General features: G+C 40.6%; 1 protein-coding gene across 11 annotated transcripts in view; it reads left to right on the top strand.

The window, feature by feature from the left end:
• invs (inversin) overlaps nt 1-27,718 on the top strand; it is a 279,900-nt gene that overhangs the window by 4,026 nt on the left and 248,156 nt on the right. For 7 of the 11 annotated variants that reach the window (XM_043690027.2, XM_043690037.2, XM_087987168.1 and 4 more), the window contains exon 2: nt 7,347-7,454. In XM_043690027.2, coding sequence (XP_043545962.2) covers nt 7,452-7,454 — 3 coding nt within the window. In that variant the 5' untranslated portion in view covers nt 7,347-7,451. Of the gene's footprint in view, nt 1-1,576; nt 1,648-7,346; nt 7,455-27,718 lie in introns of all 11 variants that reach the window. The other 4 variants (XM_043690031.2, XM_043690029.2, XM_043690034.2 and 1 more) reach the window with 2 other exon arrangements.

Below are 27,718 nucleotides of genomic sequence, written 5' to 3'. Positions count from 1 at the left end.
GCAGTTCAAACATTCAGTCAATGAGCTTCTTGGATGAAGTGATCCTGGGGATTATTGCCGAACAAAGAGACCTTGGAGTTCAGGTTCATTGTTCCTTGAAAGTAGAGTCACGGGTAGATAGAATAGTGAAGAAATCCTTTGATATACTTTCCTTTATTGGTCAGCACATTGAGTATAGCGGTTAGGAGGTCATGTTGTGGCTGTAGAGGATACTGGTTAGGCCACTTCTGAAATATTGTGTACAATTCTGGTCTACCTCCTATAGAAAGGATGTTGTGAAACTTGGAAGGGTTCAAAAAAGATTTACAAGAATTGGAGGTTTGAGTTGTCTGGAGAGGTTGTATAGGATGAGACTATTTTCCTTGGAGCATTGGAAGCTAAGAAAACTTAGAGGTTTATAAAATCATGAGGGTTGGGGAGGTCCAGAGCTAGAGAATGAAGGTTTAAGGAGAGAGAGGAAAAATTTAAAAGGGACATAGGGCAAATTTTTCCATGCAGAGGGTGGTGCATGTATGGAATGAGCTGTCAGAGTTGGTGGTGGCTGGTACAACATTTAAAAGGCATCTGGATGTGTATATGAATAGGAAGGGTTTAGAGGGATATGGGCCAAGTGCTGGCAAATGGGACTAGATTAATTTAGGATATGTGGTCAGCATGGACAAGTTGGACCGAAGGGTCTGTTTCCATGCTGTACATCTCTGACTCTATGAGAGGCTGGATAGGCTGGGAATTTTTTCACTGGAGCGCAGGAGGTTGAGAGGTGACCTTAAAGAGGTTTATAAAATAATGAAAGGTATAGGTAAGGTGAATGGCAGGTGTCTTTTCTCGAGAGAGAGGGATTTCAAGACTCGGGGCATATTTTTAAGGCTGAATTGTTAATGGGCAAACTTATAAGTAACAGGAAGAAGTATTGAAACATGTAAATGTTCTAATGACAAAACCAGTCCATATTCCTCAAAGACATCAGTCTTCTCTCAGCTTTTAAGTAAATGAGGTGAGATTCAGAACTCAGCTGAAAGGAGAGATTTCCACAAATGAAGAGAAAAGTGGATGTGGACAAGATGTTTTAAATAAAATCATAAATACTCAAAGTGAAGATCAAAAGTGGAAGCAAAAGGAAAATCTCATCAACGCTGTGAACTAGTGCTATTGAACTTTATTTTCCCCTCATTTTATTTTTCCAACCATCCTGTTTCTTTGTGTTTATATTTGTCTGTATTGATATTTTAAAATGGAGTTAAGAGTTTCAACTAGTAGAGTTATATGTTTATAATTCATAATTTTGATGACATGTGGCTAGAATCTATTTGTAATGAATATATGTTCTTGTTAAGTGCACGTGTCTGCTCAATGTTTTCAGTTAACCTGATTCCACTAGACGGGTGAATTGGGGACTTTATATACTTCGAATAAATCATTAACCTTTTGTGATGACCCCATGAGTAACAGGGCTTGAGAATCAGCATGCTCTATTGAGTGGATCCTAATACCTTTAAACTAGGTGAACTGGCTGATTTTGGAAGCTCTGAGTAAGGGTCATTGGACCCGAAACATTAACTTTGATTTCTCTTCACAGATGCTGCCAGACCTGCTGAGCTTTTCCAGCTACTTCTGTTTTTGTTTGTGGAAAGGCAAAGTCTTTTACAGGTACTACATGTGAAGCTGTCCCTTACTGGTACTCCGGGATGATCACTATTGACACTTTATTTGTAGGGTTAGCATCTGCTTTATATTAATAGTGACATTGTTTGCAAGAATAAGGCTATATTTAACTTTTGTAAGTCCCTAGTTTGGCATCAGAGCAGGTATTATATCCTGTTCTGGGCACTGCGCTTTCTAAAGAATGTAAAGGAATAAAAGAGATTGCAGAAGAGGTTTACGTGAATGGTTCTAATTAAGATAAATCAGAGAAGCTGAGTCTGTCCTCCTTGACAAAAGGTTGGCTGAAAGTGATGTGATGGAAATAGTCAAAGTCATGAGTGGTCTAGACAGAATAAATACGGAGAAAACTTTCCCATCGTGCAAGGATTAAGAACAAGAGAGCACGGTTTTTAAAGTATTTAGTGAAAGAAACACAAATAATATGGGAAGAACAATTTCAAGCAGCAAGGGTCTGGAATGCATTGCCAGTGAGTGCAGTGGAAGTAAATCCAATGAAGACGTTCAGAAGGGATTTAGATATTCTGGGAAAAGACAGGAGAATGGCACGAAATGTGATGCTCATTTGGAGAAACAACACTGACACAATGGGCTTAATTGGAGCATAAGTTTAAAGTGTGTCGGGGAAAGTTTAAAAGAGATGTGTAAGGAATATTTTTTACACAGATGGTGGTAGGTCCCTTAAACATGCTGCCAGGGGATGTGGTAGAAGTATATACATTAGCAAAGTTTAAGAGGTATTAGACAGACTCAAGAACAGGTATTAAATAGAGGGACATGGACCACATATAGCAGAATGCCATCATGATCAGCATTGAAATGATGGACAAAGAGGTCTGATTTTGTGCCGTATTGTTCTGTGTTCTATGTTACTGTGTTGCATCAGTTTTGTGATTCTGTATCAGTTGTTAACTGGAGTTTTCTACTTTTGTGATTGATGTTGAGGTCCTTCATATCTCTTTTGACACATCCTTGAATCACTGCCTTGGGCACCCCATAGGTCACTTAGTACAGGATGTCTCTCTGCATAACACAACTTTGGGAATGTGGTTGTGTTCCAACTTGTGCATATGTTGAAGCTAGTGCTCCCATCTCTGCTTGATTAGTACTATATATTTGGCATTTGTGCCTCAGATGTCTTGTTCATTTCATGTGATGTTAAGGATACATCTCAAACACCTGTGGAGGTTATTGGGCCTTTGTTTGTTGAGATATGCCGATTGTCCTTTGTTATCTATGGCTCCTTATGATTGAAGAGGAGGACAAAATGCCAGCAGATCTTTGAAATCTAAAATGTAAGCCATGAAAATATTTTTAAAAAATAAGCCAAGGGAAGAATTTTCAAGACTTAAGACAAGATTTTGGGAAAAAAATGCTTTTAGAGAAAGTAAAAGAATTTGGGATAAGCATATCTCTTGAATCTGACAACTTCCACACGAGATACAGCGTTAAGAAAAAATGTGAGGAAATTATAGCTTTGTTTGTCAAATTTTCCAAGCCCTCTGGATTCAGAAATAATGTTCTTGAAGTGGAAAGCTGTGACTATCACTTCCTCAAAGTAAATAGAGAAGGGGAAATGAGAAAATCAAAATTGTCAGTTTATTGTCACTTGTGGGGAGCAGTTTGTGGAATGTATCATGACAGACCATATCACTCAGTCCTTTGAGGTGCACAATCCGATCATTGACGTAGTTTTGTAAAGGGTAGGTCAGGTCTGACTAGTTGATTTGAACAAAACTTTAAAGTATATGGAATTGGAGATAACGTTGTTACATTGTTTTGGAGTTAGATTAATTAGGTAATTTGTTGTATTGTGTGCCATTCTGAACACTGCCTCATGAAAATTGGACTTAGAATGTGATATAATCCCCAGCATGGCAGTCTTCACCTTGAGTTCTTTGCTCGAAGGCGGGTCTGGTCCTCAGTACCTTGACCTCCAACACAGAAGGACAGGAAGTAGGTACCAGTCCATCTCAGTCAGAGGGCAGATTGAACCAACATGCTGTTGGCACCAATCTGGTTCACATTGGATGTCCAACTAACCAGCCTCAAGGGTCCAAGTTGCAGTGGAAACATACTTTTTTTTACATGCATACTGTAGCCTGGAATTATGAATAGTAATGGTAGAGGCTCATATGGCTGGCTAGGAATTTCTTCCACTCATACTGCAATTTGTGCGTGACTTAAAATATGATACTCAACCAGTTTGATTGTGTTAAATATATCTTCCTTGGCTATCAACTCTGAATGAGACTTGAATCTGAGCTCCTGGCTCAGAGGAAGTACTCTATCATTGTGCCTCAAGATCACTTCTGCACAACCTGGGGCTTAAAGAATTATGTCATAAGAGCAGATTGCGTAAACATCCTTTGTATTTCCTTATGTTTAAAGTGATCCAGAGAAGGTGTTTAAAATGTTTAGGAATTCAATCTGGGTAGATACTGGGAGCTCTGTGGCCATGAAGGAGGGGTCACGATCCTAAAATTCAAATAGGACCATTTTTAATGAAATACGAAAAAAAAAACACATGGAGTAATAGAAATCTGGATTTCTCTTCCATCAAAACTTTGTGGATATTGAACAAGTGGAATTTTCAAGACTGAGATCAACAGATGTTTTGCATGATTTAGCATGTATTGTCACTTTAGTTAATATAGATGACTCAGTTGCCAGAAGAAGAAAGATCCTTTTCTTTATGGGGTTAAGAAAGGTTTGCTTAGCTAATCACAACACAATGATAAATAAGTTTGATCAAGAGCCTGACTAGTCCACAATGGTTTGTTTCTCAAATTGAATATCTGCCATGTGGCTGTGTTCAGCCACAGTGGTATCAGCATGGCTGTTGATTCCAGTTCCACTTTCCTTACTCCTCAAGTTCATTCTCCACACTGAACACCTCAACTTCTCTGCCTTAGAGGTTCTTCATATCCACCAAAATATCATTCCCACTTAGCTCAAACCTATTCATCAATTCTCCCAACTATTCTTATCATTATCCTGACTTAGTTATTCTGGCAACAATCATATGCCTCCCTTAATATAAAACTATGCTACAAGACATGAGAAAATAAATGCAGAGCCAAAGAAGGCAGATAAGAGTTACTAACAAAATGCTTGTAGGGTGGATTTCAATGTGAACAGGAAGTTTGAGGGGCAGATGAGTTTAGAGAAAGTAGTCTGGAGAAGTAGTTGCAGGAAAAGGATATTTGGGAGGAACACTGCAAAATAAATTAGAGGAATGAAGATTTTGACTAAGGGTATGTGTTGTGAGCAAAGATAAATCATTGAGAAAATAGGCTAACTAGTTATGTGAGATGTGGACACAGAAACATTTAAAGGGGAGGAAAGATTAATACTTTTTTGATTTGCTATAATGAAAATACAGCAACCACTTACACATAGCAAGAACTCTTGCACAGAAATGTGCTGATGATGAGTGAATTTGTTTTTTTAAATTAATTGAAGGGTAAGTGTTGGCTAAGACATTAGAGAGAAACTCCGATGTTCTTTTTTGAAATTATACCATTCAGATATTTTAGGTCTGCCAGAGAGAACATTTAGCCCTTAACTGTGTGTCTCAGTGGAAAAGACGCCTGCTTTGACAATGGAACACTCTCAATATTTCATCATGAGTTTCAACTGGATTATGTGGTCGTTGGTGTTGGAGCCACAACAATCTGATCCACAGAGTGCTGCCACTAAGCCATGGTTGACACTTAATAGACAGGGAATTAATTTAATTTGGAGGCTTCAAGAACCAAGAGTCACCTTGTGTGCAATTGGCTATTAGGAGCAATTTTGTTTGGAGCTTCTTGAGGCTCAAAAGTAGGAGGCAAACAGAGGGAACATTGGAGTAGTGAGATAGAATTGTTGACTGCATGTGTGAGAGCTTCAATGGTAGATGGGCTAATTTCAGGATGAAATGTGATGTTCTTGAGGTGGTTAAATTTTTGAGGTGGTTAAATCAGTGAAAGGATTTACATTGGAAACTCTGTTTTCTGTAGATAATGTTTTGACTGTGAACATTATAGTTTGGTATGAATCATTGGACAAATTAGATTTGCATTTATACAATGCCTTCCAAGCTCCACATGTTCAAAGTGATTTGTGGCTGATGAAGTAGTTTTGAAGTGTAGTCATTGTTGTAGGAAACACCATTTTCAGTCCCATGTCATAATGGTCAGAAAAAACGATTTTTAGTGCTAGCCCATTTCTGACCTTCTGGTGAATGGAAGGTCATTGACGAGTTAGCTGAAGATGGGTGGGATTAGGATTCTTCCTTGAGAAACTCCTGCAGTAATGGCGTGAAGCTAAGAAATTTATAGCCAATAAGCGTAACCATCTTTCTTGTGTTAAATATGACTCCAATCCATTCGAGAGTATTCCCATGATTGATATTAACTTCTATTTTATGAGGACATTTTGGTGATCCATTTGTAGATAATGTTGTCTTAATGTCAAGTGCAGTCACTTTCACTCACCTCTGGAATTCAGCTCCTGTTCATTTTTGGATTGATGCTGTATCAAGATTTGGAGCTGAGTAGTTCTACCAGAACTTAGATTGAGCTTTGGTGAGCTGATTATGGCTGTGTAAGTGTTAGTTAGTAGCATAATGTTGGCATTCAAGGTCTGGAAAATAAGGTAGTTCACTGGAAAAACAGGTTAAGTCAGGGCTTCCAGCACCATCATTAAAATATTTAATTTACCAACCCACTGTGAGAGTGGATTGGCCACTATCTCCATTCCAGCTTTGTAAAACCAGTAAGTAGTTTGGAATTCAGATGTTACAAATGTTGATATCTGACTCGAACCCATCCCACCCTTATTTGCACTAAAATTCAACCATAAGTGCATTGAAATGAGAGTGGCTGATGATGTGGATGGGTGTTTGAAGAATTGTAGAATTGTTACGGTGTAAAAGGAGTCCAAATGAGTTTCTCACTTTGTGTGTTCTTCTGCCTTTCTGCTGTTCGTCTACAAGTTGTTCCTGTTTAAATAACCATGTAATTTCATTTTGATTGTATTGAGTTAAGCTGCTTCCATCACATATTCTGGCTGAGCACTTTAGATCTTAGTCACTTATGTGTTTTTCTAATTTCCTCATTTCACTTTTAACAGCCATTTCAACTTAGATGAAAAGATATTTGGGGTGGGTCAGGAGCAGGCTAACCAATTGGTTGAGTTATAAATAGGATCTTATCTGATGATCCTATGTGTTCGAGTTTTACAAGTTCCAGATTGTGTATAAATACCATGAACAGATTCTTAGCTTTAGATAGTTGAGGATTGAACACCGGACACACAATCATTTTTATCTTTACACTATAATAGTTGACCTAGACTTAAGTAGAACCTTCAAACAGGTCCTAATCCCAAATGGTCTAACATTACAGATGCTGCAGTCTAACTGTTAGCATACAGCCATGTAGCTATACACTATGTTTATCACAGGTTGCAATATATACACTGCAAAACACTGAAGGAAAAATTACAATTTTGCAATCTCAGTTTAACATGCCGGATGCTACTATTAAAGAGCACAGTCCTTGCTTTTTTTTGTTTTTATAGTTGGTTCTTTAAAACATTTATTTCTTATTTTGCTAATTTGTAGTTGAAGCTTTTTGTCTTTAGATGGTAAAGATTTGTTTGCTTTCAAAGAACTGACATGGGCCACTTTCTCCTTTCAGAAGAAATGAGTCGTTTAAGAGATAATTAATGATGTCTTGCGTGCAAATATCAAAGCTGCAAATGTTTTCAGTTGGACAGGGAGCAAAAGGCAAAGTCTACCAATCATGGTAAGTCCATCATTTGCCTCTACTTGTACTTTTAGTACATCACCTGTATAATGCATGTGCTCTTGCTTAAGTGCTTCACAGAAGACTATGAACATAACTGAGAGCCATTTTCACTCTGTTCTTACTGAACATCACATTTCGAAGTTTACAGTTCTAAGGAAGGGTCACTTGACCAGAAATGATAACTCTGATTTTCCTCCACAGATGCTGCCAGACCTGCTAAGCTTTTCTAGCAATGTCTGTTTTGTTTCTGATTGAATTGAATTGAATTTATTGTCACATGTACCGAGGCACAGTGAAAAGCTTTGTCTTGCAAGTAATATAGGCAGATCACATAGTTAAGTAGCATAGTTAAGCTTATAATGGGTAACAGCGACATAAACAAAAAGGCGAGTGTTAAGCGTTTGTGAGTCCATTCCATATTCTAACAACAGTGGTGTAGAAACTGTTTCAAAACCGGCTGGTGTGTGAGTTCAGCCTTCTATACCTTCTCTCTGATGGTAGAGGTTGTAGAAAAACATTGCCAGGGTGGGATGGATCTTTGAGAATGCTAGCGGCCTTTCCTTGACAGCGGGCCTGGTAGATGGATTCTGTAGATAAGAGGTTGACCTTTGTGATTGTCCGGGCCAAGTTCACCACTCTCTGTAACCGTCTCTAATCTTAAATGGTACAGTTGCCATACCAGGTAGTGATACATCCATATAGAATGCTCTCGATGGTGCAACTATAAAAGTTGGCAAGGGTATTTGCTGTCATTCCAAATTTCCTCATCTGCCTGAGGAAGAAGAGACATTGTTGGGCCTTTGTAACCAGTGCATCCACATGAAGAGTCCAAGACCACTACCAGGAGCTTGACACTCTCCACTTGTTCCACCTCTGTGCTGTTAATGTGTAGGGGGGCATGAGTAACATCCTGCTGAAAGTCAATAATGAGTTCCTTGGTTTTGCTGGCATTGAGAGCTAGGTTGTTCTCAGTGCACCATTTTTTCAGGTCTCCCACCTCCGGTCTGTAGTCTGTTTTGTCGCCATCTGAGATTCGATCGACTATGGGGGTGTCATCAGCGAACTTGTCTGATGTTTGACGACGCAGTCATGGATATACAGTGAGTACAGTAGGGGGCTGAGTATGCACCCCTGGGGGGGGGGCTCCATTATTGAATATTAGTGAGGCTGAAATATTGTCCGCAGTCTTCACTAATTGTGACCTGTGGGTCAGGAAACTGAGGATCCAGTTGCAGAGAGTGGGGCTTAGTCCGAGATCACTAAGTTTAGTAATCAGTCTCGAGGGGATAATAGTGTTGAAGGCTGAACTGTAATCAATGAGTATGATTCTTATGTAGCTGTTCTTGGTGTCAAAATATCCTAGGGAGGAGCGAAGGCATGTGATATGGCATCTGATGTGGATCTGTTGGTCTGATAGGCAAGTTGGAGTGGGTCAAGAGTAGTGGGGAGGCTGGAGTTGATTAATGCCATGACCAGCCTTTCAAAGCACTTCATGACCACCGAAGTTGGGGCCACTGGGGCGGTAGTCATCGAGACATGCTGCATGAGTCGTCTTAGGCACAGGGATGAGTTACGGCATCTGCAGTTCTTTCAATTATTATTTATAAGTTTACAGTCCCCAGAGGTGTGCTTGCAGGCAGCAGGGCCCATAAAAGTTCCCAGGTGACACACCCTGACCCTGTCTGCAATTTTATGGTGGTGGGAGAGACCTAGACACACCTGCCCACTTTAACCCCAATTGAGGCCCTGTACCCCCCTCCCACCCATCCTAAATATTTGACACTGTGGGAGGAGTTTGGGGCGGGGCAGGGGGGGAAAGTGGCATGATACCCTGTTCAGGCCTTGGGCCTACAAAGGGGATTGGGTTACTCTCTCATAGGCACCTTTCTTCATCAGCTACCTAACAGAATCTCCTTCCCTTCCAGTTTCACCATCAAGATTCATACCCCTCGTTCTCACCTCTCCACCCCATTGTGAGACCTCTGTACTTAGCTAGACTTGGACTATGGGGCTTAAAATTTGGGAACAACTAATATTCACAGTCCTGGTCACCACTGCTGGTACGACAGAGCTGTTAGCCAGTCACATAGGCAGGCAGCTCTCTGAGGCAGGATTTTCGTCAGAGTGACAAATGGAAGTACTACAAAGTATCAAATAGCTGTAAGGCTGCTATGATTCCTGCTGAAACCTTGAGTGACAGGGTGGGAAACCCTGCCATCTGAAAAGTTTTTTCATAGGTATTGAACTTAATGAAATTGCCGTTTAACATCAAGAAAATAAAGAATATTGCAGATTCATGTTTAAGGTGTAGAACCATTATCAGATCTTCGATATTTTTGTATTGTGTACATCTTTAGGGGAATAAAGTACTCTAAAGGTTAACGAGTAGAATCTTTTTGACTTGTAATCTTAGAATAATTTGAGTCATTATAATTTGTGATAGATTTAAGAGAGGATAAATCTCTTAAGTGGTTCTTCCCATCTCCAGTCAAAACATTGAAAATACTGAAGGAAAATCTGACTGAATGTACAATCCCTACTGCACCAATATTTAATATTTAAAAGAGATTAAGCCTGTTACTGGCAACTGCTTACCTCAAAACCATTGATCACCTCTAAGCCTTTAGATATTAGACAACTCATTGAGCGATGCATTGGCTGCCATATTGATCTACTCCAATACTGATCACTGCATTATGATGCATTAACTAGACAGTGCAACATGGGGTCTGCCCGAGTTTTGATATTTTGGAGGGTTACACAATGGGGAATAACTACCTGAACTCTGAATCTGGAGGTACATGTAGGTTCCTTTCTTTTAAGTTTTGTTTGGAGCACTTAACAGCTGTGGTGGTCCCTGTGAAGAGAGAAACAGTTAATGTTTCAAGTTGACAACTTTTCAACAGAATACTGATGATAGATCACTAACGTGAAACCTTAATTGTGTTTTTTTTGCTGCAACATTTTTGTCAGACCTGCTGAACTTTTCAAGCATTTTCTAATTTCATCTTAGACTTCCAGTATCTGCCATGTTTTACTTTTGTATTTGACTTTTGTTTGTAGTGTCATACAGCATGGAAATTCCTCCAAACCTTTCCTGTTCAAGGACTGGTACTTATCCAACTGTCTTTTAAATGTTTGGGTGGACCTGCATTCACCATTTCTCAATTCAGTCCACATACAACTACTCTCTCTAAAAATAAAGTTGCCCCTAATATCCTTTATAAATATTCTCCTGTCACCTTAAAAATAGTTTCCCCCACACAGTCCTCCGATTTCTCAGCAACAAACCCAAATAAGCAGAGAAAACACATCCAGAAACCCTAGCCACTCTCCCCTACATCAAAGACATTTTGGAGATGACTGCCAGACTACTCAGACCCCTTAGCATCATGGTAGCCCACAAACCCACCAACACACTAAAACAGGAGCTAAAGAACTTGAAAGACCCTATACAGACAACGAGCAAAACTAATGTCATTTACAAAATACTGTGCAAGGATTGTAACAAACATTACATTGGGCAAACAGGCAGAAAACTAACCACCAGGATACAGGAACACCAACTAGCCACAAAAAGACATGACCCTCTCTCACTTGTATCCTCACATACAATGAGGAAGGGCAGCACTTCGACTGGGACAATACGTCTATCCTAGGACAAGCCAAACAAAGACACACGAGAATTTGTAGAAGCATGGCATTCCAACCTGAACTCTATCAACAAACACATTGACTTGGATCCCATTTACCACCCCCTGAGAAAACCAACAGGAAATGACATCACCAGCCCTTGGCAACCCAAACACATATATAGAAAGTGGGCCATGCCACCAGTGCTTCATCCAGAGGCTCACTGATGATGTTACCTAGTATGGTGATAAAATGTCTGTAAACTAACCTTCCAGCTCAGCGAGCAACCCGACATCTAGAACCTCAACCTGAGCTACAAATCTTCTTAAATCTCGCCAAGTGTTTTTATTAAAACTTTAAAGCCTTTTTCCTGAGGCAGTATCTGTTAGCTATTCAAATTGTTCCTAAATCCCATCTAAACCAGACACATCGGAACCTTCTGCATTTATGACGCCTCTCAAAAGAAACAAGGACAGAATAACAAAGGAGCAGCATCGCCACAGCATTTACAACAATCTTCAGTCAGAAGTGCAAGTAGATGAAATACCTCTGCCTCCTCCAGAGGTGTCCAGCATCACAGGTGCAAGTCTTCAGTCAATTTGATTCACTGTACATGATCTCAAGAAACAGTTGAAGACACAGAATATTGCCAAGGCCGTGGTCCCTGACATAATTCTGAAGACTTGTGCCCATCAGTATACTCTTGATCATCAGGACATTGTTGGAAGGTATCATTAACAGTGCTGTCAAGCAGCACCTGCTCACTATTAAGCTGCTTAGTGATACCCAGTTTGGGTCCTGCAGGATCATTTGGCTTCTGACCTCATTACAGTTTTGATTCAAACATTGACAAAAACTGAATTCCAGAGGTGAAATGATAGTGATAGCCCTTGATATCAAAGCACATTTAACTACATGTTGCACCAATGAGCTCGAACAAAACTGGATTCGGTAGGAATTGAGAATTGAGAGAAAACTCTCCACTGGTTGGAGTCATACCTAATACACAAGATGGTTGGAGGTCGTCATTTCTGCTCCAGCACATCTGTGCAGGAGTGGCTTAGTGTAATGCCCTAGACCCAACCATCTTCACCTACTACTTCAATGACCTTCTCTATCATTAACGTCAGATGTGGGGATGTTTGCTGATGATTACAGTGTTCAGGACTATTCACGGCACCTTTAATATTGAAGCAATCCATGTCCAAATGTAGCATGAGATGGACAATATTCAGGCAACATTCGTGCCAGCAAATGCCAGACAATGACCATCTCCAATAAGAGATAATCTATCTACTGCTCCTTGGCATTCATTTGTATTACCAACACTGAATCCCCTATTATCTGCATCCTGGGGTTACCATTGACTAGAAACTGAACTGGACTTGCCACGTAAACACAGTAGCTATGAGAGCAGGTCAGAGGCTTGGAATACAGCAGCGAGTGAATCACCTCTTGACTCCCCAAAGCCTGTTCACCATCTACAAGGCATAAGTCTGACTCAATACTCATCAATTGCTTGGATGAGTGCAGCCCATGTCCACTTGCATCTAGAAGGACAAGGGTAGCAGGTACATGGGAACACTACCACTTGCAAGTTTTCCTCTAAGCCACTCATCATCCTGACATGGAAATATATTGATCTCACTGTCGCTGGGTCAAAATTCTGGGATTTGGTCCCTAACGGTATTGTGAGTCCACCGATAGCATTTGGACTGCAGCAGTAATAAGAAGGCAGCTCACCAGCACTTTCTCAAGGGCAAATAGAGATGGGCAAGAAATGCTGGACTAAGTAATGCCCACATCCTATGAGTGAATTAAACATAAGTCACGTAGGAAAACTGGGTGAATAAAAAGTGAATTTTAAAAATACATCTTCAAATAAAGATTGTTAAAGTGACCAGAAGAATTACAAATAGAAGTGATGGGGAAAGAATGAGTGTTTTAAAAGTAAGAGAGAAGCTTCCAAGAACATGTCAAAGCCAGCATTTTAATATATTCTACGTCAACATTCCATATCATTACATGATAAGTCAGAAGTAATAGTTACACTCTTGTGTATTTTTCCTCTGCCTAGCTGGTTCTTTATCTTGCCTCCTTTTTTCTCTCATTTGTGTCTCTCGCCATAACTTTAACTTCTATTTCTCCATTCATGTGAAAAGTGGTTGGGAGCAAAACTTGTATTTGCAGAGCAATGAGCCACCAATATCTATAAGTTCCATTTGGGATATATGTTAAGGAGAATATGTTGTTCATAGCAAATTTTTTCTTACTCCCTTTGTTAACTCTTTGTACTTCGCCAATCAAATTATTTTCCCAGTTATTTTACCTTTTCGATGCCCGACACTCTAATTTTAATTACTAAAAAAACTTGAATGGGCTTCCTCTTTATTTGTCTGCTACTAACTTCAACATTGAATTGAATAGAATGATTCATTGTCACTTGTCACTATTTATTTGTTAAATACAAGTGTAATATGTCACCATGCTCTGAAGCCATTTTGACTTCGAGAAGATATTAAGATAGAAGACTGAAATTAAGATGTAAGACTTAAATATAAGCAAAACCGGAGTTCATCATCTTCTCTTATACTCTGCCCGATATTAGTCGGGCTTTCCACAACGGGCTCTGAGCCCACCAACACCGCTGCATCACAGTCCTCTCCAGGAGTACTTTTTGGGCCTGCTACATCGCTGTAGCTGAAGCCCATCATCTCTGATTCCAATGCTGACCGCAGATGCTGCTTTCTCTGCTGACATCACCTTGATGCCCATTCCCCACCGCTTTGCTGCTGCACACGCTGGAAACAACTATATCTTCTACCTACTTGCTCACCCAAAGGATAGCATGATGGGCCAGAGTCCTTTCCATTTCCATCCAGTTTTTATGTTTCATTCCTATCTGTTTGTTTCTAAATTTGAACTCTGTCTTTTTCTTGTGAGAAGAACCGTAAACCATACATGATTCACGTGCAGTATTTATGTATTCAAATGACCTTTTGTTGATACAAAAAAAGATGAAGTAGGTAACATGGGTTTGATTTCACATAACTGAAGATATACAATGTTTTGGCAAGATGAAGCAATATAAGATGGCACAATCCCCATAAACACCCCTTGGCACACCAGGTAAAATTACATTAGATTAGATTAGATTAGATTACTTATAGTGTGGAAACAGGCACTTCGGCCCAACAAGTCCACACCGACCCGCCGAAGCGTAACCCACCCAGACCCATTCTCCTACATTTACCCCTTCACCTAACACTACAGGCAATTTAGCATGGTCAATTCACCTAACCTGCACATTTTTGGATTGTGGGAGGTAACCGGAGCACCCGGAGGAAACCCACGCAGACACGGGGAGAATGTGCAAACTCCACACAGAGAGTCGCCTGAGGTGGGAATTGAACCTGGGTCTCTGGCGCTGTGAGGCAGCAGTGCTAACCACTGTGCCACCATGCCGCCCATAAAAATCAAACACCGGTTCTTACAGGATAGAAGCAGAAAGAGAATACCAGCCTGGACCTGCTTATTTGGGTTCAGCAGCCTTTTCCACACTACTGTTTAAAACCAAACCAAACCAGAGAAAAACTGAGCTGGGAAAATTGGCCACTCCCCTTTCATTGTACAAGTGTTTTAAAACTCGAAAGCTTTCTGTCTGCGGCATTATCTGTTAGATATAAACAAATTTGCCCTGTTGCCCTGAAACCCTTCAACACCAGATTTTTCAGAATGTGTCTTTTATGACCTCTCTGGAATAAATCCAAGGACAATACAGCCTTGTTAAAGGAGTAGCTTTATCAGAGGTTCACGATCAGGAGATGTGCCGTAACAGGTTTACTAAAATAACTATCAATGCCAGTGTTAGGAGGCCTCTTGTGGTACAGTGATAGTATTCTTAGTGTAAGCTTGGAGGCCTGGGTTCAAATTTCACCAGCTCCAGAGGTGTGTTATGATATCTCTGAACAGGTTGATGAGAAAATATCTACATGCCAGTGTCGATGCTGCGTGCAAGTCTCCTCAGCCCTCGTCAACAATTTTTTCCCTCACATACTAACTATTTGACCCTTGAATTCATCTGTGCTATTCATCGCTCAAGTTCCATATTTTAACCACTGTAGATTCCCTTAGGCCCAACAAGTGCACACCGACCCTCCAAAGAGTAACCCACCCAGACCCAACCCTCCTCTGACTAATGCACCTAACACCTGACCTGTACATCTTTGGACTGTGGGAGGAAACTGGAGCACCCAGAGGGGAAACACACAGACACAAGGAGAATGTGCAAACTCCATACAGACAGTTGCCCGAGGCTGGAATCGAACCTGGTTCCCTGGTGCTATGATGCAGCAGTGCTAACCACTGAGCCACTGTGCTGCCTGAAAGATGTTTTTCCTGAATTCCTACTTGAATTTATTGGTAGCTATCTTACGTTTATGGCTTTGATCATGCCTGCAAGCAACAATATCCGCATGTACCTTATTAAACTCTTCTATCATCCTGAAGTCTTCGCTTTTGTGAATAAACGATCTCAGCCTGATCAATCAGTCCTGGTAACCTTTTCAGTTCTGGTATCATTCAATGGATTAAAGTAAATTGTAAGTCATCCACATCTAAAAAAAATGGTATCACTGTTTTGGATAGTATGAATAATGGAGTGCTGACCAGCAACTGTCCAGCAAAGTAATTTGACTCTCTCAAGCCAAGTGGAAAGCATATAAAGTTGAAATTTATGTAGTTAAATTAATTTGTTAAACCAAATTAATTTGCAAAATTTGGATACATTGAGCCCTGGAAAATATTGGCATTCCATGTGAAATTTCATATGAAACATGCATAGGAATTTACTTGGACTGTTGGAAAATTAATTTCAAAGGAGAAAAGAAAGAGCAGCATTGAAATCAGAGGATACAGATACAAACAGCAATAAAATCAGAAACATTCCAAAAATTGAAGGTATGGTTTTGAGGAAAAAAAGTATGAATCAAAAAAACAGATAATAGACTTATTTTAATGTCTGTGGTCTAACTGATGAAGTTGGTGAGCTGCAAATACGAGTAATTGCATGAGAGTCTGACATGATTGCATTAGAGATGTGGCTCAAAAGAGATAAGAAATTGGTTCTTAATGTTTCAGATTACCAAATATTTTGGCATTATGGAGAAGATGGAAAGAGAATGAGATATGGCAATACTAATTAAACATAATGTTCGAACTGGAAAGGATGTGACATGTGATTCTAGAATAGAAAATGCCTTGAATTCAGGAGCTAACAGGCAGTTGTTACCTCATTGGGAGTTTTGGGTAGAAATCCAAATGGTAAGAAGGTGATAGATGAGAGAATTTGTCAAATTTCAATATTAGATTTAAAGAAAAGAAATAGTATATTTAGATAACCTTGATTACTTTAATGTACATTGAAAATATATAAAACTAAGGGAGACAATTTCTGATGTATGCAAGAGAACATTTTTGATTAATGGGTTGAAGAATGTTCAGTACACAGCATATAAACTGTGAGAAGTTACATATGGAAAATGTTAAGTTAGTTGAACATTGTAAAAATATTGCTGTGTTGGAGGTAGAGGATACACCAGAGGGATCAAAGAAATATTTCATTTCGTTAGACCGAAGGAACTAAAAAGGTGCATTATATTTCTGTGTCACCAACAATTGAGAATGATGTCGAAGAACAAGCTTGCAAGGAACAGTTATTTTGCAGAAATATAGCAAAGCTATAACGGGTGAGCTTTAATTATCTGAATATACACTGGATAGTAATAGTTTAAAGAGCAAAGATTGGCAAGAGTACCTCGACTGTGTTCAGGAAAATTTTATATGGCATTATGATCCCAGTCCAATGACAAAGAAGGCACCGAAGTGGGTGAAGTGGATCAAGTGTCAGTAAAGGAAAAGTTAGAGGATGGTGATCCTTGCGCATAAGATTTAGGTTCGCTCTGGAAAAGGGAAAAAAAATTCAAACTGGAAATAATTAACTGGGGAAAAATCATTTTTAAATGAGACAGTTACTGGTTAGCCCAGCATTTCTTGCCCATCCCAAAATAGTCAACTTTTTCAATGGGAAAGAATGACACTGGGCCAGATAAATTAAAATTGTCAGGAAAAACAATAGGTGATTAATGAACTCTCTTAAAAGATATGTTAGGTATATTAAAGATTTATTCCCATGAACAGAAAAGGTAGGACACTAAGTCCAGAACTTCATGTATGATGAATGGGATACAGGTTGTTCTGCTATAATGCATGTTTTGAACTGAGGACAGTGTTTCTAAGGTGTGAACTTATAAAACATACGTATTGCGATTACATTGCCAATGCTTTAAATGCCGTTTCTAGAGTGCAATTTTTCTATAACATGGAGTTGCACAAGGACGCAACCATCATGTTAAAGATTGGGGCAGCTCAGTGGCTCAGTGGCTAGCACTGCTGCCTCACAGAGCCAGGGACCCGGGTTCAATTCCTGCCTTGGTTGACCGTCTGCGTGGAGTTCACACATTCTCCCCGTGACTGCGTGGATTTCCTCTGAGTACTCTGGTTGCCTCCCACAATCCAAAGATGTGTAGGTCAGGTGAATTGGTCGTGCAAAATTGCCCATAGTGTTAGGTGCATTAGTCAGGGGTAAATATAGGAGAGGGAAAGGGGTTTGGGTGGGATCCTCTTCAGAGGGTCAGTGTGGACTTGTTGGGCCGAAGGGCCTGTTTCCACACTGTAGGAATCTAATCTAGTCTACCTGTAGATGTTAAGATAAAGAATTATGTGTGCTTCTAATGAATGTCAGGTGGATAATACAACCGTGATTCACTTGCTTAGTAAATTCAGCCTTGCACAGAACATTGGATAACAAGACTTTGCCGCAGGTCCCAATACATTACAAACAGCTCAGGTTGAGTTCCATTTTGAAGGGCCTTAAAAGTACTTTGCCAGGTTGGTTTTTTTTCTCTTCCCAGCTGGTGATGTCCATTCTACTGCCACTCTAGTGCGATGTACATTCAGGAGTGAAATATGTATTCTGCTAGTCTCTATCATGATCGTCTGGTAAGCCTCCGACCAGTACTGTTAGCCACGTCATCATTGGTTGTCTCTTCAAGTGAGGCCAAGGCTCTTATGTGGGCAACACTGATGGAAGATATCGTAATTACATGACACTTTTTGTTGCTCTGTTCCATGTGTCACAGATATAGATTGCAGTTGGCACTGCAGTGCTCGTGTAGGACCAGGCTGAATATAAAATATTCAGAAGGGAAGTTGAAAAGAAAATAAGAGAAATGAAGAGAAAGTACGAAATGATACTCGCATAAGGTCAAACCCTATCTTGAAGTCTTCTACAAGCACATAAATAATAAAAGGTTGAGACCGATTATGAACCAAAGAGAGACTGGGCAGACGGAGGTGTTAAATGAAGACTTTACAATTGGCTTTAAGAAAGAAGAAGTTGCTGTCCGTGACTTGAGTAAATAGAAAGTAACTCAGAGACTTGAAGCATTTAAAATTAATGAGGAGAAATTATTGGATAGGTTATTTGTTTGAGGTTGATGTGGCACCTGGACTGGATGAGAAGCATCCAAGGATACTGAGGGAAGTGAGAGTGGAAATTGCAAAGGCACGGCCATAATTTTCCAGTCGTGTTTAGAATTGGATGTGACGCTAGAAGACAAGAGAATTGCGAGCATTGTTTAAAAAAGGATAAATATTATCCTAACAATGCCAGCCTGTTTAACATTGGTTAATGTTTATGAACCTTTTGTGACTTGTGCACTAGACCACCTAGATTCTTCTGCACCTCAAAATTCTCCAGTTGCTCTCCATTCTAGTAATACCCTGCTTTTTATTCTTCCTGCCAAACTGAACAATCTTACATTTTCCCACATTATACTCTCTTCTGCCAGATCTTTGTCTTTGCTTAAACTGTCTATATTGGTCTGCAACCTTGTTATATCCTTTTCACAACATTGTTGTGGTTCTGTTTGCCGAGCTGGATGTTTTTGTTGCAAACGTTTCGTCCCCTGGCTAGGCAACGTCATCAGTGCTTGGAGCCTCCTGCGAAGCGCTTCTTTGATGTTTCCTCCGGTGTTTATAGTGGCCTGTCCCAGCCGCTTCCGGTTGTCAGTTTCAGCTGTCCGCTGTAGTGGTTGGTATATTGGGTCCAGGTCGATGTGTTTGTTGATGGAGTTTGTGGATGAGTGCCATGCCTCTAGGAATTCCCTGGCTGTTCTCTGTCTGGCTTGCCCTATGATAGTAGTGTTGTCCCAGTCGAATTCATGTTGCTTGTTGTCTGTGTGTGTGGCTACTAAGGATAGCTGGTCGTGTCGTTTCGTGGCTAGTTGATGTTCATGTATGCGGATTGTTAGCTGTCTTCCTGTTTGTCCTATATAGTGATTAGTGCAGTCCTTGCATGGTATTTTGTACACTACATTCGTCTTGCTCATGTTGGGTATCGGGTCCTTCGTTCTGGTGAGTTGTTGTCTGAGCGTGGCTGTTGGTTTGTGTGCCGTTATGAGTCCTAGGGGTCGCAGTAGTCTGGCTGTCAGTTCCGAGATGCTCCTGATGTATGGTAGTGTGGCTAGTCCTTTTGGTTGTGGTATGTCCTCGTTCCGTGGTCTTTCTCTTAGGCATCTGTTGACCCCTAGGACTCATAATGGCACACAAACCAACAGCCACGCTCAGACAACAACTCACCAGAACGAAGGACCCGATACCCAATATGAGCAAGACGAATGTAGTGTACAAAATACCATGCAAGGACTGCACTAATCACGAAAAGGACAAACAGGAAGACAGCTAACAATCCGCATACATGAACATCAACTAGCCACGAAACGACACGACCAGCTATCCTTAGTAGCCACACACACAGACAACAAGCAACATGAATTCGACTGGGACAACACTACTATCATAGGGCAAGCCAGACAGAGAACAGCCAGGGAATTCCTAGAGGCATGGCATTCATCCACAAACTCCATCAACAAACACATCGACCTGGACCCAATATACCAACCACTACAGCGGATAGCTGAAACTGACAACCGGAAGCGGCAGGGACAGACCACTATAAACACCGGAGGAAACATCAAAGAAGCGCTTCGCAGGAGGCTCCCAAGCACTGATGATGTCGCCTAGCCAGGGGACGAAACGTTTGCAACAAAAACTTCCAGCTCGGCGAACAGAACCACAACAACGAGCACCCGAGCTACAGATCTTCGCACAAACTTTTCACCACATACATTTCTACCTAACTTTGTGTTCTTTTTAGTTACCTATCTCATCTTTAAATGCACACTATTGATCAGTTAATGTTTTCCATGCCAGTTTAGCAATCAGGCCCTCAGTCCCCTCATCTATGACAATGTGGCCATGGCAGGCCAAATGGCTTCCACTGTGCTCTAACAATTCTGTGATTCTGGATGAAGGACCCAAAGGGAAATGCCCATTATGAGAGACAGAGAAAGAAACATTGGCTTGAATTTCTGTTATGCCTTTATCAAATTTAGGACATCCCAAAGCATTTTACAGTCAATTAAGTATTTTTGAAGTATAGGCACTGTTATAATTGCATGATCAACTCCAAAACGTGATATGATAAACAGATAATCTGATTCTGCAATGTTGAAAGGGGGAGAAATATGGGGTAGTACTCTGGGAATTCCTCCCTTCGTCTTCTTCAAAATTGTGTAGTCAGGATCATGGTTTAATGCTGCATCAAAAGATGGCCATTGCTAACAGCACAGCGTTCCTCTGCTTTTTCCTTAGACCTGCAAATGTTTTCATACCACATTTATTCAATTGTCCTTTGAAGGACTCAATTTAGTCTGCCTCCACCACATAAACACAAAGTCTTTCTCTAAGTCAGCATTATTTCTTTTACTAATCACGTTAAATCGATGTCTGCTGGTTCTCGATCCTGAAGCAAACTGGAACAGGTTCTCCTTATTTATTCTATCCCGTCACCTCATGATTTTGAAAATTTCTATCACATTTCATCTTATTCTTTAGTCCCTCTGATTCTTTTGTACGTTTTGTTTTAGATTACTACCCCATGTTCTTCACACCAAAATTAATCACTTCACACTTCCCTGCAATAAATTTAGTCAGTTATATGTCCCATCTTTCCATCAACCTATCAAAGTTTGTCACTATCTTGCTCACCGCTCATAAAACTTCCTAATTGTGTGTCACCTGCAGTTTCTAAATTGGTGCTATGTACACCAAAATCTACAGAGGAACCTCGATTATCCAAACAAGATAGACGGGCACTGTTTCGTTTGGATAATCGCTTTTACCTTAAATAAGAGAAGCCATACTGATCTAAAGCTGTGCTCTACCGGAGAATTTGTTTAAATCTGTAATTTTAATGAATCTGCCATTTAAATAAACTAATCCTTGCAGTCTGCAAGTTACAGGTTAAGATGAGAAGGACTTACCATCACATAAATACTGTATATCAAATCCCAGCATTAAACAAGGTCCCGAACAGCTGCTATGATCTCAAGAGCATTTGTCAGTTTCCGGGAACACTGTCTTGCAATAGAAAGACAGAAGCACTGCCTTGCGCATGCATTTACGTCCTCAGCCATTTTTTTTTAATGAACGGCCCGGTAAAGTGACAGGAAGACCCTGTAAAAATACTTACTTTTGCAAAGGACTGTGTAACAACCCTTTTAAAAAGTATCCAGTTGCTAATGCTTGAGCTGCTTGTGTGTCTTTGTTTTGCCAGCGTTTTCACATGTTCTTCAGTACAGGTAAATCGAATACACTTACCTCTTTGATGTAACGTTTTTGTGGGACCTTGAAATCTTCTTTGGATAATCTGAAATTGGGATAATCGAGATTTCTTTGTGTATCATAAATGTAGAGGAAAAGTGTCATACAAACATGATTGATATTTACTGTGATATCACATGTTGAACATGTGATGAGCAGCAGCCATTATCAGTCTAATGTATAGCTTGTATCATGGAATTTGTTTTTTTAATCTGTAACAGTAGTTGTTGAACTTTTGTAACAACTGCCTGAAGAACAATCATGTAGCAGGTCTTGAAGGTTACAGGAAAAGCGTTAGACAATATTCGAGGCAGGATCAGAGGCCAGATTCATTGACTCTTAACTTAAGTGCTGAACAGTGAATGTAGGATTTGTGGACCTGCCGGATTTGAGATTCATGCAAGCAGGGAATTGGTTTCAAACTGGGCTGCTGCAGGGCTGTCAAGATGTCATCTTGTGGCGTTCTTGCTCAACAAGAAAAAGTACAAAAAAACAGAACTTGACCAAAATCAGAACAAGGAAGAAAGTACCCCATTTGGTTTACTGCCACAAATTGAACAAAATTCCTCAATTTTTAAAAAATTACTTCATTTGTGGGATGTGTGTGTCTCTGGCTGGCCAGAATTTATTGCCCATTCCTATTTGCCCTTGAGAAGGAGCCGTTTTCTTGAACCATTACTATGGGTTGACCCACAATACTATTAGGGAGGGAATTCCAGGACTTTGACACGGCAACAATGAAGGAACAGCAATTATATTTCCAAGTCAGGATGGGAGTGCCTTTGAGGGGAACTTGCAGGTGGTGATGTTTCCATGTGTCTGCTATCCTTGTCCTTCTAGATGGAAGTGATCATAGGTTTGGAAGGTGCTGTCTGAAGATATTTGGTGAAATTCTGCAGTGCTTCTTGTAGATAAAGCGTCAGTGGTAGAGGGAGTGGATATCATGCCAGTCAAGCAGACTGCTTTGTCCTGGATGATATCAACCTTCTCGAGTGTTGTTGGAGCTGCATTCATCAAGGCAAGTGGGGAATATTCCATCACATTCCTGACTTTTGCCCTGTAGGTGTTAGACAGGCTTTGGGGGAGTCGGGAGGTGAGTTACACGCTGCAGTATGCCTAGCCCCTCTCCTGCTCTCGTAGCCACTGTGTGTTTATGTGGTGAGTCCAGTTGAGTTTCTGGTCAATAATAACTTGCAGGATGTTGATAGTAGTGTATTCAGTGATGGTAACACTACTGAATGTCAAGGAACAGCATTTAGATTGTCTCTTATTGGAGATGTTCATCGTCTGGAATTTGCATGGTGCGAATGTTACTTGGCACTTGTCAGCCCAAGCCTCTATATTGTTCAAAGCAAATACAACCTCAACCAGTGGAGAGTTTTCATCCTGATACCCATTGATTCCAGTTTTTCTTGATGTCACATTCCGTTGAATGCAGCCTTGATGTCATGGGCTATAGCTCTCACTTCACCTCTAGAATTCAGCTCTTGTATTCACATTTGAGCCAAGGCTATAATGAGGTCAGGAGTTGTGTGGTCCTGGTAGAATCCAAACTGGGCGTCACCGAGCAGGTTTTTTTATGGAGCAGGTGCTGTTTGATAGCACAATTGATGACATCTTCCATCACTTACTGATGATTGAGAATAGACAGATAGGACAATAATTATCTGGGTTGGATCTGTCCTGCTTTTTGTGTACTGGGCAATTTTCCACATTTTTGGGTAGATGCCAGTATTGTAACTGTACTGGAAGAGCTTGCTAAGGGAGAGCCACATTCTGGAGCATAAACTTTCAGTACTGTTCCCGGAATATTGTCAGGGCCCGTAGCCTTTGCAGTATCCAGTGTCTCCAGCCATTTCTTGATATCACATGGAGTGAATTGAATTGACTGAAGACAGATATCTGTAATGCTGGGGACAACTGGTGGAGGCCAAGATGAATAATCTTTTGTACTGATGTGTTGGGTTCTTTCATCATTTGAGGATGGGGGTATTTTATGCCAGTGAGTTGTTTAATTTTCTACCACCATTCATGACTGAATGTGGCAGGACTGCAGAGCTTAGATCTGATCCATTTGTTATGGGATCGCTTCGCTCTAGCTATCATTTGCTGCCTCTCCTGTTTGACATGCAAGTCTTCCTGTTTGGTGGCTTCACCATGTTGACACCTCATCTGTAGCTATGCCTGATGCTGCTCCTTTATACCCTCCTGCACTCTCCATTGACCAGGGTTGTTCCCCTGCTTGATGGTCATAGCTGAGTGGGGGATATGCCAGGTCATGAGGTTACAGATTGTCTGGAGTACAATTCTGCTGCTGTTGTTGGCCCACAGTGCCCAGGATGGGTGCCCAGTCTTGAATTCTAGCTTTGTTGAAGTCTGTCCCACCGTGATAGTGCTACACAACATGATGTAGGTTATTCCTAGTGTGAAGGCAGGACTTTGTCTCCACAAGGATTATGCGGTGGTTGCTCTTACCAATACTGTCATGGATAGATGCACCTGCTGCTGGCAGATTGGTAAGGATGAGGTAAGGTACGTTTTTCCCTCTTGTTAGTTCCCTCACCACCTACTGCAGACCCAGTCTAGCAGCTATGTCTTTTAGGACATGACGAGCTCAATCAGTAGTGTTGCTGCCGAGCCACACTTGACACTGAAATTCCCCCACCCAGAGGACATTCTATGACCTTGCCACACTCAGTGCTTTCTCCAAGTGTTGTTCAACATGGAGAAATATTGATTCATCTGCTGAGGGAGGATGGTACATGGTAATCAGCTGGAAGGTTTCTTGCCCAGGCTTAACCTAAAGCTGCAAGACTTCGAGATCTGGAGTCAATGTTGAAGACTCCCGGGGCATTCCTTCTCAACTGTATACCACTGTGCCACCAGTTCTGCTGGGTATGTCCTGCCAGTGGGACAGGTCATATCCCGGGATGGTGATGGTGTTGTCTGGGACATAGTCATGCTCACAGAATCATACCTTACAGACAATGTTAGGCTGTTGTTTGACTAGTCTATGAGACAGTCTCCCAATTTTGGCACTAGCTCCCAAATGTTAGTAAGGAGCATTTGCCGTGTCGACAGGGCTGTTTCTGACGTTGTATTTCCCAATGCCTAGGTGAATGCTAGGTGGGCTGTTTGGTTTCTTTTTTTTTAAACTTTGTATCAGTTGCTACAATTGAGTGGCTTGCTCCGCCATCTCAGAGGGCTGTTAAGTGTCAGCCACATTACTCTGTATCTGGAGTTACATGTAGACCAGACCAGGTGAGGATGGCAGATTTCCTTCCCTGCAGGACATTAGCGAATGAGATGGTTTTATGGTCACCTGTAGATTCTTAATTCCAGCTTTTTTATTTATTAAATGCAGATTCCACCATCTGCCGAGGCAGGACTCAAACCCAAGTCCCCAGAACATTAGCTGAGTTTCTGGAGTAATAGTCTAGTGATAATACCACTCGGCCATTGCCGACCTCTGAATTCCGCATGCAACTGCAACCTGCACATGAGTAAGCCAGTGCATTGGCACGTTAGTCAACATGACAGGATGTCTGGGTAGCTACACAGCTTAAAGGGGACATTAAAACTGGGGCACATGACCTTTCTTTGAAAGTGTTACAGAATCAATGACTCCATAAAACAGATTGTATTTGCAAGTGCACAATTTTTGCTGCTCTATCTTGGCTTTGTCAAGTGTTCTTTTGAAAAGGTTCACGAAGTAGCCTCCTTTTTGGCTTCTAATTGGACCCGCTCCTTGATTTACAATTCTTTTAGTATTTATATCTTCTTAAAAGATTTTTGCTTCCCTTTCATGTTAGCTGCCAATTCTTTTTTTGAACCACAAACTAACAACCAATCGAAAATAATCATTGAGCTTTAACATGGTCATTTAGGCTTTTTACTGGTGATTTGCAATTATATATGCAAACATTATTCTCTGCAAACAAGAAGAATAAGTTCAAGCCTCATGCCTTTGAATTACTTAGTTAAAAATCACAAAACACCAGGTTATTGTCCAACAGGTTTATTTGGAAGTACAAGCTTTTGGAGTGCTGCTCCTTAGTCAGGTAGCTAGTGGGGCAAATTCTCCACATTTTTGAATTAATTGAAAGCTCGGCAGCTGAAAGTTACATGGTTTGGTAAACCTGTCCATTTTTATTTCAACTGTTACCTTACTCACAATTATAGTCGTTATCTGATGTGTTCTGGAAAATGTTTGTCTGACCATCTCTTCTCATGAAAATATATCTTTAGTGTACCTTAACTATTTCTCCTTTGAAGGTAGTGCCTTGCAGATTGTCAGCCAGACTTTGTTCCAATTTACCTTGTCCAGATTTGCCCAAGTTCCACTAAGTTTGATCATCCCACAATTAATTTTTTACTCTGGATTGCTCCTTGTTGTTTTCTCCATTACTGACTTAAACTTGATACCATGAACCTGTAAATGTCCCCTACTGTCACTTGATTATCTTGACCCACCTCATTTCCCAGAACTAGATACAACAATACTTGCTTCCTACTCTGATGGAGAGAATTCTTCTGAACCTATTTCAGAAATTCTTGCCTGTCTCTTGCTCTTTGTACTGTTATCGTGCCAGTCTATATTAAGATAAATAAAGTTCACCAGCATAACTATAGAAATATAGGAGCAGGAGTAGATCATTCAGTCCATTTGAGCCTGCTCTGCCATTTAATATGATCATGGCTAATTGAACACTTCAGTGCTTTTTGCCCTTACTATCTTTTACAACACTGGGAACCAGAAATTTATCAACCTCAAATTGAAATCTGTTAACTTTCACATCCCTCTGAGGTAGAGAATTCCAAAGATTCACAACCATTTTATAAACAATCTTTCCTATCTCGATTCTAAGTGGAGCTTCCTTATTTTTTAATTATGCCCCCACTTCAAGACAAGTCGGGGAAACATCTTAGCTGCTTCTACCCTGTCTATCCTTTGAAATATTTTGTACATTTTAGTGAGACCGTTGCAGATTATTAAAAGCATTAGAGAGTACAAGCCTAGTTTGCCAAATTTCTCTTCATTGGACAGTCATGTCGTCCTGGAACTGAGTCTGGTGAACCTTCGTTGCACTCCCTTTACGGCAGTAATATCTTTCCTGTGCAGGTGTTGCTGGTGAGCCAGCTCAGGACTCATGGTAGGGGTGGCAGAATGAAGATAAACTTTCTTTCGGTTATATCTTTTCATTCTTAAACTATTCAAAATGGATCATGCCAACAGTTGAAGCTTTTAACTGCGCAGTATTTTCATTAAAATGCAAATGGCAATAAATCATTCAAATAAGGAGACCAAAATTGTACATAGTACTCCAGGTATGATCTCACCAAGCTGGCATATAATTGAGGTAAGACCTCACTACCTCAAATTCTTTTGCGATAAAAGTTTCCTTTCCATTAGTTTTCCCAACAGCTTGCTGCACCTACATGTTAGCCTTCGGTGACTTATTGACAAGGAGAATCAGGTCCCTTTGACATCATTTTCCAATTTCTCTGTATTTAAGAAATACTCTGTACATCTGTCTCTCCTATCAAACACCACATGTTTCCACATTACATTCCAATATGCTACAGTTGTTAGAGCTTTCTAATTTTGTTGTGAAGTGTTACTCTATACTTTTCCTATGTGCAATAAGCTATAATGTAAAAATTGTGAAGTATACACATTCATTCATAGGATATGCACCACTTACCAGGCCAGCTTTATTGTCCATCCCAAATTGTCCTGCAAAGGTGATGATGAGTTGAGTCCTTTCTTGAACTGCTGCACCCCCACGTTGGGGTGTAGGAACACTCAGTGCCATAAGGAAGGGAGTTTCAGGAACCGTGAT

The sequence above is a fragment of the Chiloscyllium plagiosum genome, unplaced genomic scaffold (genome assembly GCF_037043375.1).
Source record: "Chiloscyllium plagiosum isolate Xiang-an unplaced genomic scaffold, Cpla_swu_hap1 HiC_scaffold_5, whole genome shotgun sequence".
Taxonomy (NCBI): Eukaryota; Metazoa; Chordata; class Chondrichthyes; order Orectolobiformes; family Hemiscylliidae; genus Chiloscyllium; species Chiloscyllium plagiosum.
This window is presented reverse-complemented; position numbering and strand designations above follow the sequence as displayed.